We start from the raw sequence: 14,620 nt of genomic DNA, 5'->3' as shown, positions 1-14,620 counted from the left end.
ATAGGGTATACAGTCATTAAGATCCAATACATTAAATAGTGTACAAAAGTGTATAAAAGTACATAAATAACAATAAATATAACAATAGTGGAGTGTTTAAGACGCATATATACATGGGATACACACTCACAAAAGCCGATCCTGTTCCCAAACATATCAGCGTTAGCAGTATACAGTGTAAAATATTAATTACATAATAGTAGTGCACAGGTGAAGATTAAATTCATAATTAACTGGGCGGAGAGATGAGTCCACTCACCAAGAATGTACACAAGAAGCGCCACGAGGACGCCATTGCCAGGGGAAACAGCACACGCCGCTAAGCCGGAGCCGGAAGCTGCGGCTCTGTCAGAGAATCACATGACCTTGCGAGTAGAGCGATGTAGCGCATGCGCCCTACATGAACATACACATCGTCGGCCATCTTTGTTGTGGGCACACCCATCCACATTGTTACAGAGAGCACAGCAATCTTCAGTGCGCGATCAAGTGCAAAGTGTAGCCGTGGCGCTTCTTGTGTACATTCTTGGTGAGTGGACTCATATTATAAACTTTCAATAAATTATCAATCTTTACTACCTATATACTTTTTGGCATTTTAGGCTTCATATATTTTTATCTTTAGCCACGGTCGCATCCACGTCTGCTCATATTTACTATGTCCTTGAGAACCAGTACATTCCTTCTTCATTAATTACTTTTTGCTTGTCAAAATTATTTTTTCTTGTCAAAAACCCTGGTGTAGTCATCAGGGGTCTACACTGTACTGGATTTTCGGACGACCTGACAGATTGAGCACGCCCACTGACGTTGTTTTTCTTTTTTTTTTTCCTATGTTTTTTTCTATATTTCATTGTATATTTGTGGTGTACAGCGAAAAGTTTATGTGAGCAGCCCCTAGTAAAAATGTGAGATGCTTCATGCCAACATAACTAGTACAAGTACTTTTTTATCTGTTTGTTTAAGCAGAAGTCAGAAGACAACAGTTCACTGAAGTGCCAGATAATTCCAAAGATTCCGGTTATGTTTCTGAGGTATTGAGTTTATGTGTGATAATTCAGCTATGGCTTTATAGATTTCATTTGTAATAATTATTTTAATTTTACAATCTTCATGGCCAGGGCTACACACACTTTTCATAGATCAAGAGCTCCAACTTAAAGGGGTTGTCTGGTGCTCCACTTCCACTCCCTGTTCGTCTTGTAAGTATACTGTTCCCAGATGGGAGGGGGCTGTTCTTGTCCTGACCATTGAGTACAGGCAAAACTATGCCTGCATGCAATGTCCAGTAGCTGCATGATGTTACTAATGTTGTGGTGAAATCATTCATCTATTGAACATTGAATGTGTACCTGGTTTTGCCTGAACACAATGATCGGGACAAGCAGTCCTCTCCACCTGTCTCGAAGCAGTATACTTCCAAGATGACCAGGGAGGAGAACAAGTAGGACCTTTATTGCTCCCTGGACAACCCCTTAAATCCGCACCATATGTTACACACTACGGGGGAAATTTATAAAACCTGTCCAGTGAAAATTTGCTGAGAAAAAATGTTGAAGTGAGGACTTGCGTATCCCCTACACTTTAAGAATATTATGTAACTACACTAAACATGTATGGAATGTTATGACAATAAAAATGTATTTCTAATGCAACCAATCCCTTCTTCCATTGTTCAGAGGCTTTTTCAAAAATGAAAGAAGCAATCTGATTGGTTACTATGGGTAACTTGATGACAACTTTACCTCTGGACGGGTTTTGATAAATCTCCCCCTACATGCTTCATAAATAACTTATATGTAGCCCCAGGCTATAAAAAGAAAGCTAAAGTTTTATTGGCATTTAACATATGACTTCAATGGATGCTTGAATTGCGCAGGGAAAGTCTGCAAGTTTCGAAGACATGGACTGCTTAACTGATGGAGAAATGTCATCAAATCAAGTATTTGCTTTGCCACAGATTCCATCGCCCTTTATTGTACCTGACCCTCCGTCAGTTTCAACAAAGACATCAATTCGAAAATGTGAACGAAACAAAGGAAGAAAAAGTCAGAACATCACAAAATCTGCAATAAACTTGTATGTACAGTCTTTGGTTTCAGAACTTGCTAACACAATTGCACTCTATCAAATGTATAACAAATCCATCTTTGGTACACAACATTAGATTCAAAAACATAACACAAGGTTTTACCACATTTTAACATTAATTTGTCATATTTAGATTTCACATGCTGTGTTAATTATTTCTTAATATATATTTATAATGGCAGGAGCTTACTTCATGCTGCAAGATGGAAAGTTATCCTATATTCAAAGTTCAGGGTATAAACAGCTGTTCAGTGGGGGTCTGACCACTGGGACTCTTGAGAAGGAGGCCATTCATCTCTTAAAGTAGTGGCATTGTGTATGCTCGGCCACTGCTCCATTTACTGTGTATGGGAGTATTGAACATAGCCAAATTTAGCTTTCTAAAATGTTTGGAAATCCCATAGAAAATGAAAAAAGCAGTGGCTGGGCATGCACGCTGTTCTATTCACTCAGGAAAAAATTTACTTCTGTCCGGTTCCATTGTCTTAACTCCACTGATCAGACCTACTTAAAGGGGTACTCCGGTGAAAACCTTTTTTCTTTTAAATCAACTGGTGCCAGAAAGTTAAACAGATTTGTAAATTACTTCTATTAAAAAATCTTAATATTTCCTGTACTTATTAGCTGCTGAATACTACAGAGGAAATTCTTTTCTTTTTGGAATTCTCTCTGATGACATCACGGGCACAGTGCTCTTTGTTGACATCATTATAATAACAATAACTCTTTATTTATTGTTGTCCTTAGTGAGATTTGAACCCAAGGCCCCAGCACTGCAAGGCAGCAGCGCTAACCACTGAGCCACCATGCTGACCTTTGCATACATCTGCTGCGAGAGCATGTCATCAGTGTTCCAAAAAGAAAGGAATTTCCTCTGTAGCATTCAGCAGCTAATAAGTACTGGAAGGATTAAGATTTTTCAATAGAAGTAATTTACAAATATGTTTAACTTTCTGGCATTAGTTGATTTAAAAGAAAAAAGGTTTTCACTGGAGTACCCCTTTAAGTCTATGAGAAGGTGATGTAGTTCAATTGTTTGCTGTATAAATGTCACACATTTTTGTGCTTCATTTGTTACCTTTAAAGTGTACCTGTCAGAGCCCACAAAAAAATATATATGTTACTTTGTACCTAATCCTGACCATTTACATCTCATTTTTATGCCTCTATTATCTATATTTATTATGAAAATAAATGTTTTCATTAGTGTTCTTAAGTGTTCAAAATCCTCTTAGAGGCAGGGGGCGTGTTCTCCCTTGTGGTGGTGGGAGGTGATTGGTGTGTCCGCTCATGCAGCCTTGTCCATGAGTCATCTTTTGTCAATAACTTATGGACAAGCCCAATGCTGTTGCAGGACTGGTTAGTGTCCCAGTAGGTATGGAGACCACTAATGGTTGTATTTTAAGGAGACATTTTATTTATTAAATATTTAAAATGTTAAATTTTCACCAGTGACAGCTTATCAAAGGTTTTTACATCTGACAGTGCCCATTTAAAACTGACTTGGAAAATGTGTGCAGCTTTGTGGGATAAAAACCCTCTTATGCAGCCCAAAAGACAGCCCAAATTATGCAGACCAAATTTCCCAAAAAAAATAAAATGGTATAGATTATAGCAGAAATGTACATGTACATCAGGCAAAATGCACAGTGTTATGCATGGATAGTTAAAGATGCGCCAAATGTATTAATTTGTTTCTTAAGAAAAATTTGGTGCACTTTATTTCATAAAATGTTGGCATTACAACTTAAATCCCTCCCAATATCTAAACAGGAGATTTGGAGCATAGTATCAGAAAAATCAAACTCTTGTTGCTATGAAATGAATCCATACAGAATTCTGGGTCTATTTGATTAATAAAAAGCACAAATGATGTTAAAGGGTGGACATTTACTTTAAGGTCCAGTTTGCTGCCCCCCATCTCTGCTAGTAAGTGATCAAAATGGTCACAGCAGCCGCTCCTCACAGCTGCTATTGGTGGAAAACACTGCAATTTAAATGATCATTGTCCACACGTCTGCAAGGAAAACAAAGCATTGCAGGGCACACATTGAAATCAATGGATGTTTGTTAATTTCAATGGACACCGACTGTGTCTAAAGAAACCTTTCTTGTTAGCTTAACCTACCCTAAAAGATTCATAGAAGAAGGGGTCATCTGAACCATAGGGCTACGTTTAGTCATTCTAAAGCAACAGACTACCTAGGGTGTTTACGGATCAAATTAGATCTCTTCTTTCCCCACAAATCAAATTCCTTTTGTGAATATTGATATGTTAGTTAAAATTCACCAATGACCTAATTTATATGTAAGACCCTTCAGGCATTCGCTCTTCGTGGTTAAAAAAGGAGTGGGCAATTAGCAGTGTTTTATTTGCATTTCCCATAATTCACTTGTCTTATTCTCTCATACAGTAAGTGGCCATCTGTATGTGGACAACTCAATGGTTAAGATATTAATACACATTGGTGATACATTAACAAGGGAGGAAGAGTTCATTTTAAAATACATATTTTTTTCAAAAATCTTAATATTCAATTAAAATACTGAAACTCAGTTATGTTTTTCTTTAATTGTAAAAATTGTTATCAATTTCTTTGCAGATTCTCCAGAACATCAAAAAACACAGATGCATCTTCTTGTTTAAATCTTTTTAAGACTTCCACACCTAAAACCCCTAATCTTAGTGGTTTTAAATCATTTGCAACAGTAAGATTTCAAGATCAGGTAAAGTTTATATGTATCATACCTCCTATTTTACCTGTTAAGGCCAAAGGGCGTATAGGTATGCCCTTGCAACCTGGTACTAAAAGAGTAGGACCCAGGGCGTACCTGTATGCCCTGAGTCCTTAAAGGGGTATTCCAGGGAAAAACGTTTTTTTTTCTATCAACTGGCTCCAGAAAGTTAAACAGATTTGTAAATTACTTCTATTAAAAAATCTTAATCCTTTCAATAATTATCAGCTGCTGAAGTTGAGTTGTTGTTTTCTGTCTGGCAACAGTGCTCTCTGCTGACATCTCTGTCTGTCTCGGGAACTGCACAGTGTATAAGAGGTTTGCTATGGGGATTTGCTTCTAAAGACACGTGTCATCAAAGAGCACTTAGACAGAAAAGAACAACTCAACTTCAGCAGCTCATAAGTACTGAAAGGATTAAGATTTTTTAATAGAAGTAATTTACAAATCTATTTAACTTCCTGGAGCCAGTTGATTTATAAAAAAAAAAGTATTTTCCTGGATAACCCCTTTAAGAGGCTTTAAAGTGAGTTAGGAGCTGCGCTTGCTTCATAACAGAAAGTGTCGGCTACTAACAGTAGCTGGACACACACTGTTAATACCGCCGAAGCCGCATTAACCCTTTAGATGCCATGATCAATACCGATCACAGTGTCTAAAGGGAAACTAAAAATCTATGGAAGCTCAGAGGGGTTCACAGAACCCCAGCAACGTGATCATGAGCTAAAATGGCGGAGGAGGGTCCCCTTACCTGCCGCCGATCGCCGATTCACTAATGTAGCCTGGCATAGCATCATACAGTGAATGCAATTTAATGATTGCATATCAAAGTCTCCCATGGGGAATTAAAAAGTGTAAACCCCCACCCTAAAGGGTTAACCCTACCTAGAGATGAGCGAACTTACAGTAATTCAATCAGTCACGAACTTCTCGGCTCGGCGTTTGCGGACTTTAGCCTGCATAAATGAGTTCAGCTTTCAGGTGCTCCGGTGGGCTGGAAAAGGTGGCTACAGTCCTAGGAGAGATTCTCCTAGGACTGTATCCACCATTTCCAGCCCACCGCAGCACCTGAAAGCTGAACTAATTTATGCAGGAAAAGACATCAACTGCCGAGCTGAGAAGTTCGTGACGAATCGAATTACTGGAAGTTCGCTCATCTCTATCCCTACCCTTACCACACCTTGACATAACAATACCACAAGGGCCATAGATAGTAAGTGCACCATGACTTCCTTTTACGTCATGGTGATTGCATGGTCATTGGCACAGTGCCCATTTAATTAAATATGGTGAAAGCATGCCATTATGTGCATGAGACCTAAAATGATAGGTAATATTTCCATGTACAGTAACTGTACGCTTGGACCCTCAGCAACCCAATCTGACAATGAATTAAGGTAACAATTTTATAACAAAAAATAAATAAAACAATGATAACTTTGTAAGATGTAGAGAGGTTAGTGTCACGATGCCGGCTGGCAGGTAGTGGATCCTCTGTGCCAGAGAGGGATTGGCGTGGACCGTGCTAGTGGACCGGTTCTAAGCCACTACTGGTTTTCACCAGAGCCCGCCGCAAAGCGGGATGGTCTTGCTGCGGCGGTAGTGACCAGGTCGTATCCACTAGCAACGGCTCACCTCTCTGGCTGCTGAAGATAGGCGCGGTACAAGGGAGTAGGCAAAAGCAAGGTCGGACGTAGCAGAAGGTCGGGGCAGGCAGCAAGGATCGTAGTCAGGGGCAACGGCAGAAGGTCTGGAAACACAGGCAAGGAACACACAAGGAACGCTTTCACTGGCACTAAGGCAACAAGATCCGGCAAGGGAGTGCAGGGGAAGTGAGGTGATATAGGAAAGTGCACAGGTGAACACACTAATTGGAACCACTGCGCCAATCAGCGGCGCAGTGGCCCTTTAAATCGCAGAGACCCGGCGCGCGCGCGCCCTAGGGAGCGGGGCCGCGCGCGCCGGGACAGAACAGACGGAGAGCGAGTCAGGTAGGGGAGCCGGGGTGCGCATCGCGAGCGGGCGCTACCCGCATCGCGAATCGCATCCCGGCTGGCAGCGGAATCGCAGCGCCCCGGGTCAGAGGACGTGACCGGAGCGCTGCCGCGGGGAGAGTGAAGCGAGCGCTCCGGGGAGGAGCGGGGACCCGGAGCGCTCGGCGTAACAGTACCCCCCCCCTTGGGTCTCCCCCTCTTCTTAGAGCCTGAGAACCTGAGGAGCAGGCTTTTGTCTAGGATGTTGTCCTCAGGTTCCCAGGATCTCTCTTCAGGACCACAACCCTCCCAGTCCACTAAAAAAAAATTTTTCCCTCTGACCTTTTTGGCAGCTAAAATTTCTTTGACCGAGAAGATGTCCGAGGAGCCGGAAACAGGAGTGGGAGGAACAGATTTGGGAGAAAAACGGTTGAGGATGAGTGGTTTGAGAAGAGAGACGTGAAAGGCATTAGGGATACGAAGAGAGGGAGGAAGAAGAAGTTTATAAGAGACAGGATTAATTTGACACAAAATTTTGAAAGGACCAAGATAGCGTGGTCCCAACTTGTAGCTAGGGACACGGAAGCGGACATATTTAGCGGAGAGCCATACCTTGTCTCCAGGGGAAAAAACGGGGGGAGCTCTTCTTTTCTTATCCGCGAACTTCTTCATGCGTGATGAAGCCTGTAAGAGAGAATTTTGGGTCTCTCTCCATATGATGGAAAGGTCACGAGAAATTTCATCCACAGCGGGCAGACCAGAGGGCAAGGGAGTAGGGAGGGGGGGAAGAGGGTGACGGCCGTACACCACGAAAAATGGGGATTTGGAGGAAGATTCAGAGACTCTGAAGTTATACGAGAATTCGGCCCATGGAAGGAGATCTGCCCAGTCATCCTGGCGGGAGGAAACAAAATGTCGCAAATAATCACCCAAGATCTGGTTAATCCTTTCTACTTGTCCATTGGACTGGGGATGATATGCAGAAGAAAAATTTAATTTAATCTTGAGTTGTTTACAGAGAGCCCTCCAGAATTTAGACACGAATTGGACGCCTCTATCCGAGACAATCTGCGTAGGCAACCCGTGAAGACGAAAAATGTGTACAAAAAATTGTTTAGCCAACTGAGGCGCAGAAGGAAGACCAGGAAGAGGGATGAAATGTGCCATTTTGGAGAATCGATCAACGACCACCCAAATAACAGTGTTGCCACGGGAAGGGGGTAAATCAGTAATAAAATCCATACCAATCAGAGACCAAGGCTGTTCGGGGACAGGCAGAGGATGAAGAAAACCAGCGGGCTTCTGGCGAGGAGTCTTATCCCGGGCACAGATAGTGCAGGCTCGCACAAAGTCCACAACATCCGTCTCCAGAGTCGGCCACCAATAGAAGCGGGAGATGAGTTGCACAGATTTCTTGATACCCGCATGACCTGCGAGATGGGAGGAGTGACCCCATTTGAGGATTCCGAGGCGTTGACGAGGAGAAACAAAGGTCTTTCCTGGAGGAGTCTGCCTGATGGAGGCAGGAGAAGTGGAGATCAGGCAGTCAGGTGGAATGATGTGTTGCGGAGAGAGTTCAACTTCTGAGGCATCCGAGGAACGAGAGAGAGCATCGGCCCTAATGTTCTTATCGGCAGGACGAAAGTGAATCTCAAAATTAAATCGGGCAAAGAACAGAGACCACCGGGCCTGGCGAGGATTCAGCCGTTGGGCAGACTGGAGGTAGGAGAGGTTCTTGTGGTCGGTGTAGATAATAACAGGAGAACTTGATCCCTCCAGCAGATGCCTCCATTCCTCAAGTGCTAATTTAATGGCTAGAAGCTCTCGATCCCCGATGGAGTAGTTCCTCTCCGCTGGAGAGAAGGTCCTAGAGAAAAAACCACAAGTGACAGCATGCCCGGAAGAATTTTTTTGTAGAAGAACAGCTCCAGCTCCCACTGAGGAGGCATCAACCTCCAATAGGAAGGGTTTGGAAGGGTCAGGTCTGGAGAGGACGGGAGCCGAAGAAAAGGCAGACTTGAGTCGTTTAAAGGCGTCTTCTGCTTGAGGAGGCCAGGACTTGGGATCAGCATTTTTTTTGGTTAAAGCCACGATAGGAGCCACAATGGTAGAAAAATGTGGAATAAATTGCCTGTAATAATTGGCGAACCCCAAAAAGCGTTGGATAGCACGGAGTCCGGAGGGGCGTGGCCAATCTAAGACGGCAGAGAGTTTGTCTGGATCCATCTGTAGTCCCTGGCCAGAGACCAAATATCCTAGAAAAGGAAGAGATTGGCATTCAAACAGACATTTCTCAATTTTGGCATAGAGTTGGTTGTCACGAAGTCTCTGAAGAACCATACGGACATGCTGGCGGTGTTCTTCTAGATTGGCAGAAAAAATTAGGATATCGTCCAGATATACAACAACACAGGAGTATAACAGATCACGAAAAATTTCATTGACAAAGTCTTGGAAGACGGCAGGGGCGTTGCACAGTCCAAAGGGCATGACCAGATACTCAAAGTGTCCATCTCTGGTGTTAAATGCCGTTTTCCACTCGTCCCCCTCTCTGATGCGGATGAGGTTATAGGCGCCTCTTAAGTCCAATTTAGTGAAGATGTGGGCACCTTGGAGGCGATCAAAGAGTTCAGAGATGAGGGGTAAGGGGTAGCGGTTCTTAACCGTGATTTTATTAAGACCGCGGTAGTCAATGCAAGGACGTAGGGAGCCATCTTTTTTGGACACAAAGAAAAATCCGGCTCCGGCAGGAGAGGAGGATTTACGGATAAAGCCCTTTTTTAGATTCTCCTGGACGTATTCGGACATGGCAAGAGTCTCTGGGGCAGAGAGAGGATAAATTCTGCCCCGGGGTGGAGTAGTGCCCGGGAGGAGGTCGATAGGGCAATCATAAGGCCTGTGAGGAGGTAGAGTCTCAGCTTGTTTTTTGCAGAAAACATCCGCGAAGTCCATATAGGCCTTAGGGAGACCGGTTACTGGAGGAACCACAGAGTTACGGCAAGGGTTACTGGGAACCGGTTTTAGACAGTTCTTGGAACAAGAGGACCCCCAACTCTTGATCTCCCCAGTGGACCAATCCAGGGTAGGGGAATGAAGTTGAAGCCAGGGAAGTCCAAGGAGAATTTCCGAGGTGCAATTGGGGAGGACCAAAAGTTCAATCCTCTCATGATGAGATCCGATGCTCATAAGAAGGGGCTCCGTGCGGAAACGTATGGTACAGTCCAATCTTTCATTATTTACACAATTGATGTAGAGGGGTCTGGCGAGACTGGTCACCGGGATGTTGAACCTGTTGACGAGAGAGGCCAAAATAAAATTTCCTGCAGATCCAGAGTCCAAGAAGGCCACTGTAGAGAAGGAGAAGGCAGAGGCAGACATCCGCACAGGCACAGTAAGACGTGGAGAAGCAGAGTAGACATCAAGGACTGTCTCACCTTTGTGCGGAGTCAGCGTACGTCTTTCCAGGCGGGGAGGACGGATAGGACAATCTCTCAGGAAGTGTTCGGTACTAGCACAGTACAGGCAGAGGTTCTCCATACGGCGTCGTGTCCTCTCTTGAGGTGTCAGGCGAGACCGGTCGACCTGCATAGCCTCCACGGCGGGAGGCACAGGAACAGATTGCAGGGGACCAGAGGAGAGAGGAGCCGAGGAGAAGAAACGCCTCGTGCGAACAGAGTCCATATCTTGGCGGAGTTCCTGACGCCTTTCGGAAAAACGCATGTCAATGCGAGTGGCTAGGTGAATAAGTTCATGTAGATTAGCAGGAATTTCTCGTGCGGCCAGAACATCTTTAATGTTGCTGGATAGGCCTTTTTTGAAGGTCGCGCAGAGGGCCTCATTATTCCAGGACAATTCTGAAGCAAGAGTACGGAATTGTACGGCATACTCGCCAACGGAAGAATTACCCTGGACCAGGTTCAACAGGGCAGTCTCAGCAGAAGAGGCTCGGGCAGGTTCCTCAAAGACACTTCGGATTTCCGAGAAGAAGGAGTGTACAGAGGCAGTGACGGGGTCATTGCGGTCCCAGAGCGGTGTGGCCCATGACAGGGCTTTTCCGGACAGAAGGCTGACTACGAAAGCCACCTTAGACCTTTCAGTGGGAAACAGGTCCGACATCATCTCCAGATGCAGGGAACATTGGGAAAGAAAGCCACGGCAAAACTTAGAGTCCCCATCAAATTTATCCGGCAAGGATAAGCGTATCCCAGGAGCGGCCACTCGCTGCGGAGGAGGTGCAGGAGCTGGCGGAGGAGATGACTGCTGAAGCTGTGGTAGTAACTGTTGTAGCATAACGGTCAGTTGAGACAGCTGTTGGCCTTGTTGCGCTATCTGTTGTGACTGCTGGGCGACCACCGTGGTGAGGTCAGCGACAACTGGCAGAGGAACTTCAGCGGGATCCATGGCCGGATCTACTGTCACGATGCCGGCTGGCAGGTAGTGGATCCTCTGTGCCAGAGAGGGATTGGCGTGGACCGTGCTAGTGGACCGGTTCTAAGCCACTACTGGTTTTCACCAGAGCCCGCCGCAAAGCGGGATGGTCTTGCTGCGGCGGTAGTGACCAGGTCGTATCCACTAGCAACGGCTCACCTCTCTGGCTGCTGAAGATAGGCGCGGTACAAGGGAGTAGGCAAAAGCAAGGTCGGACGTAGCAGAAGGTCGGGGCAGGCAGCAAGGATCGTAGTCAGGGGCAACGGCAGAAGGTCTGGAAACACAGGCAAGGAACACACAAGGAACGCTTTCACTGGCACTAAGGCAACAAGATCCGGCAAGGGAGTGCAGGGGAAGTGAGGTGATATAGGGAAGTGCACAGGTGAACACACTAATTGGAACCACTGCGCCAATCAGCGGCGCAGTGGCCCTTTAAATCGCAGAGACCCGGCGCGCGCGCGCCCTAGGGAGCGGGGCCGCGCGCGCCGGGACAGAACAGACGGAGAGCGAGTCAGGTAGGGGAGCCGGGGTGCGCATCGCGAGCGGGCGCTACCCGCATTGCGAATCGCATCCCGGCTGGCAGCGGAATCGCAGCGCCCCGGGTCAGAGGACGTGACCGGAGCGCTGCCGCGGGGAGAGTGAAGCGAGCGCTCCGGGGAGGAGCGGGGACCCGGAGCGCTCGGCGTAACAGTTAGTTTTGCCTATAGTAACCAGATGTTATCAGTGCTTGCATCAGTTAAAATAAGCATCATAATGTACTAATATTATAGGTTTATATTTAGTGTGTTTTCATGTCTTTTCATTTAGGAAGATAGCTTTATTGCACCAGACACAAATCCAGAATCACCTACAAAAGACATAGGTTAGTATTATATTCATGGTAATGGTGAAACTCACAGCATACTATGTACACCACATCATCAATGTATATGTACTCCAAGAAATATATATATATATATATATATATATATATATATATATATATATAACTGAAGAAAGTTCACTTGCTCTCACCGGTCTTGTGGTAGTCTGTTTTCCGGATTATCCGTTATGCTGGTAGACGAATGGAGGAGGGTGCTCAGAGGCTAACAGCCGTGCGCTTCTTGGAGGCCGGAAGAAGCGCACGGCTGTGCGTTAAAGCGGCTGTTAGCCTCTGAGCACCCTCCTCCATTCGTCTTCCAGCATAACGGATAATCCGGAAAACAGACTACCACAAGACCGGTGAGTGCAAGTGAGTGCAAGTGAACTTTCTTCAGTTATTATATATGTATTCTAGTACTTTGTAACACTTAGCACCACGGCCACTGATACTGCATATACAATTCCACCACCCGGAAATATATGAATATTAAGAAGCAGAGCTGTGCCCTCCAAACTTTCTACAATTAAATTATATATATATATATATATATATATATATATATATATATATACACACACACACACATATATATGTGTGTGTGTGTGTGTGCATGCAACAGATATTGATCAATGCTAATATATAAAAGGAGCACAGTCCATCACTCCTTTCTTTTGTTGGGGGCTGTTTTTTGGATGCACATCCAAAAAATCCATTGGCCTCTTTACACTAGTGTTTCTAACAAAGATCCTAAAATTAAAACATCTGTCTAATGAATTGTGGTGGGGCTTATAAAAACACAAATATAACTTTAACATTTATAAATTCTGTTCACATAATTATGATTTTATGCTTTTTAATGAAGAACTGTTAAATGTTTTTCAGGAAATATATTCCAGAACATGGAGACAGATGATGATTTTTCATTTTTGTTTGCTTCAAAGCCTTCTCAAGCTTCAGATGTTGAAAAAGATGACTTTGCCTTCATGTTACCATTTGGACAGGATAGAAGAAACTCTGTGGAGTCTGAATCCACTGAAAGCCAAACAAAATTTTCATTTTTTTAGGTCCACATGCCTCCTTTAATTCAGTATCAGAGATGACATATCTAATGATCATCTGCATGATACATTTAACATAATTTAGAATACTTTGTATAAGCATGTTACATTTTCATTGAAAAATAATATTATTGCATATGCTTGAAAAATAATATTATTATGACCTTGCATATCTTGTACTAATCCTGAGTTTCAGCCTAAATTATATGCACTCTTTGTTGGTTTGCTCTGAAAAATTACATTCTAGAATGTAGGGTTCTTACTCTATACAATGTCAACAAGCATGTCAGCTGAATTATGAATGTAGCTCTGGACTATAAAATAACCTAATATGAAATATAATATAGTAGTCAGGATCATTACAAGCTAGGTATTACAATGTATTTACAAAGTTCCTCAACTGTTATGTAGACGTTAAACCTTAGTTCTAAATAGGCCTTCTAATTATTTCTAGTTTACAAATATATTGTAGCAGATAGATACAGAAACAGTGCCACCTATGTCTACAGCTTGTGTCTAGCACTGCAGCTCTGCCCTATTTTTCAGGCTGCATGAATACCCTTTTAAAGAGGTATTCAGCTGCTCAGCGTTTGAAACAAACTGTTCTGAACGCTGGAGCTGGTGCGGGGGAGCTCATGATGTCATAGCCCCACCCCTTCATGACATCATGCCCCACCCCTCAATGCAAGTCTATGGGAGGGGGCCTGACATCTGCCACGCCCCCTCCCATAGACTTGCATTGAGGGGGCGGGGTGTGACATGAGGGGGCAGGGCTATGGCGTCATGACCTCCCGGCGCCGGCTCCAGCATTCAGAACAGTTTGTTCCAAATGCTGAGCAGTGGAATACCCCTTTAAAAGGGTATTCATACAGCCTGAAAAATAGGGGAGAGCTGTAGTGCTAGACACAAGCTGTAGACATAGGTGGCACTGTTTCTGTATCTGTAGGTTTCTCTTTATACCAGGGAATTTTACAGGAGATCCCTGGCATAACTATTATGATAAATGCTTAGCAATTCTTATGATGGCACACTTGTGGGGAGAAGAAATGCCTGCTAATGCCTGCAATGTCTTTCAGCATAGTGCAGGTCAACATATACATCAGCCTTAAAGGGGTACTCCGGTGGAAAACTTTTTTTTTTTTTATAAATCAACTGGTGCCAGAAAGTTAAACAGATTTGTAAATTACGTCTATTAAAAAATCTTAATCCTTCCTGTACTTATTAGTTGCTGAATACTACAGCGGAAATGATTTTCTTTTTGAAACTACAGCGGAAATGATTTTCTTTTTCTGCTGACATCATGAGCACAGTGCTCTCTGCTGACATCTCTGTCCATTTTAGGAACTGTCCAGAACAGCATATGTTTGCTATGGGGATTTTCTTTTACTCTGGACAGTTCCTAAAATGGACAGAGGTGTCAGCAGAGAGCACTGTGCTCATGATGTCAGCAGACAGCTCTGTGTTTAAAACGG

The 14,620-nt window shown here is 44.0% G+C and overlaps 1 protein-coding gene across 1 annotated transcript in view; it reads left to right on the top strand.

Annotated features, from left to right (window-relative positions):
- The window catches only part of LOC130295093 (protein SIX6OS1-like), a 108,995-nt gene extending 95,317 nt beyond the window's left edge, over positions 1-13,678 (top strand). Inside the window, exons 14-18 of the mRNA XM_056545390.1 lie at positions 970-1,034; positions 1,880-2,079; positions 4,695-4,818; positions 12,036-12,090; positions 12,973-13,678. Coding sequence (XP_056401365.1) covers positions 970-1,034; positions 1,880-2,079; positions 4,695-4,818; positions 12,036-12,090; positions 12,973-13,154 — 626 coding nt within the window. The 3' untranslated portion in view covers positions 13,155-13,678. The remainder of the gene's footprint in view (positions 1-969; positions 1,035-1,879; positions 2,080-4,694; positions 4,819-12,035; positions 12,091-12,972) is intronic.
- The last annotated feature ends 942 nt before the right edge of the window (positions 13,679-14,620 follow it).

This window comes from Hyla sarda, chromosome 11 (genome assembly GCF_029499605.1).
Source record: "Hyla sarda isolate aHylSar1 chromosome 11, aHylSar1.hap1, whole genome shotgun sequence".
Classification (NCBI taxonomy): domain Eukaryota; kingdom Metazoa; phylum Chordata; class Amphibia; order Anura; family Hylidae; genus Hyla; species Hyla sarda.
This window is presented reverse-complemented; position numbering and strand designations above follow the sequence as displayed.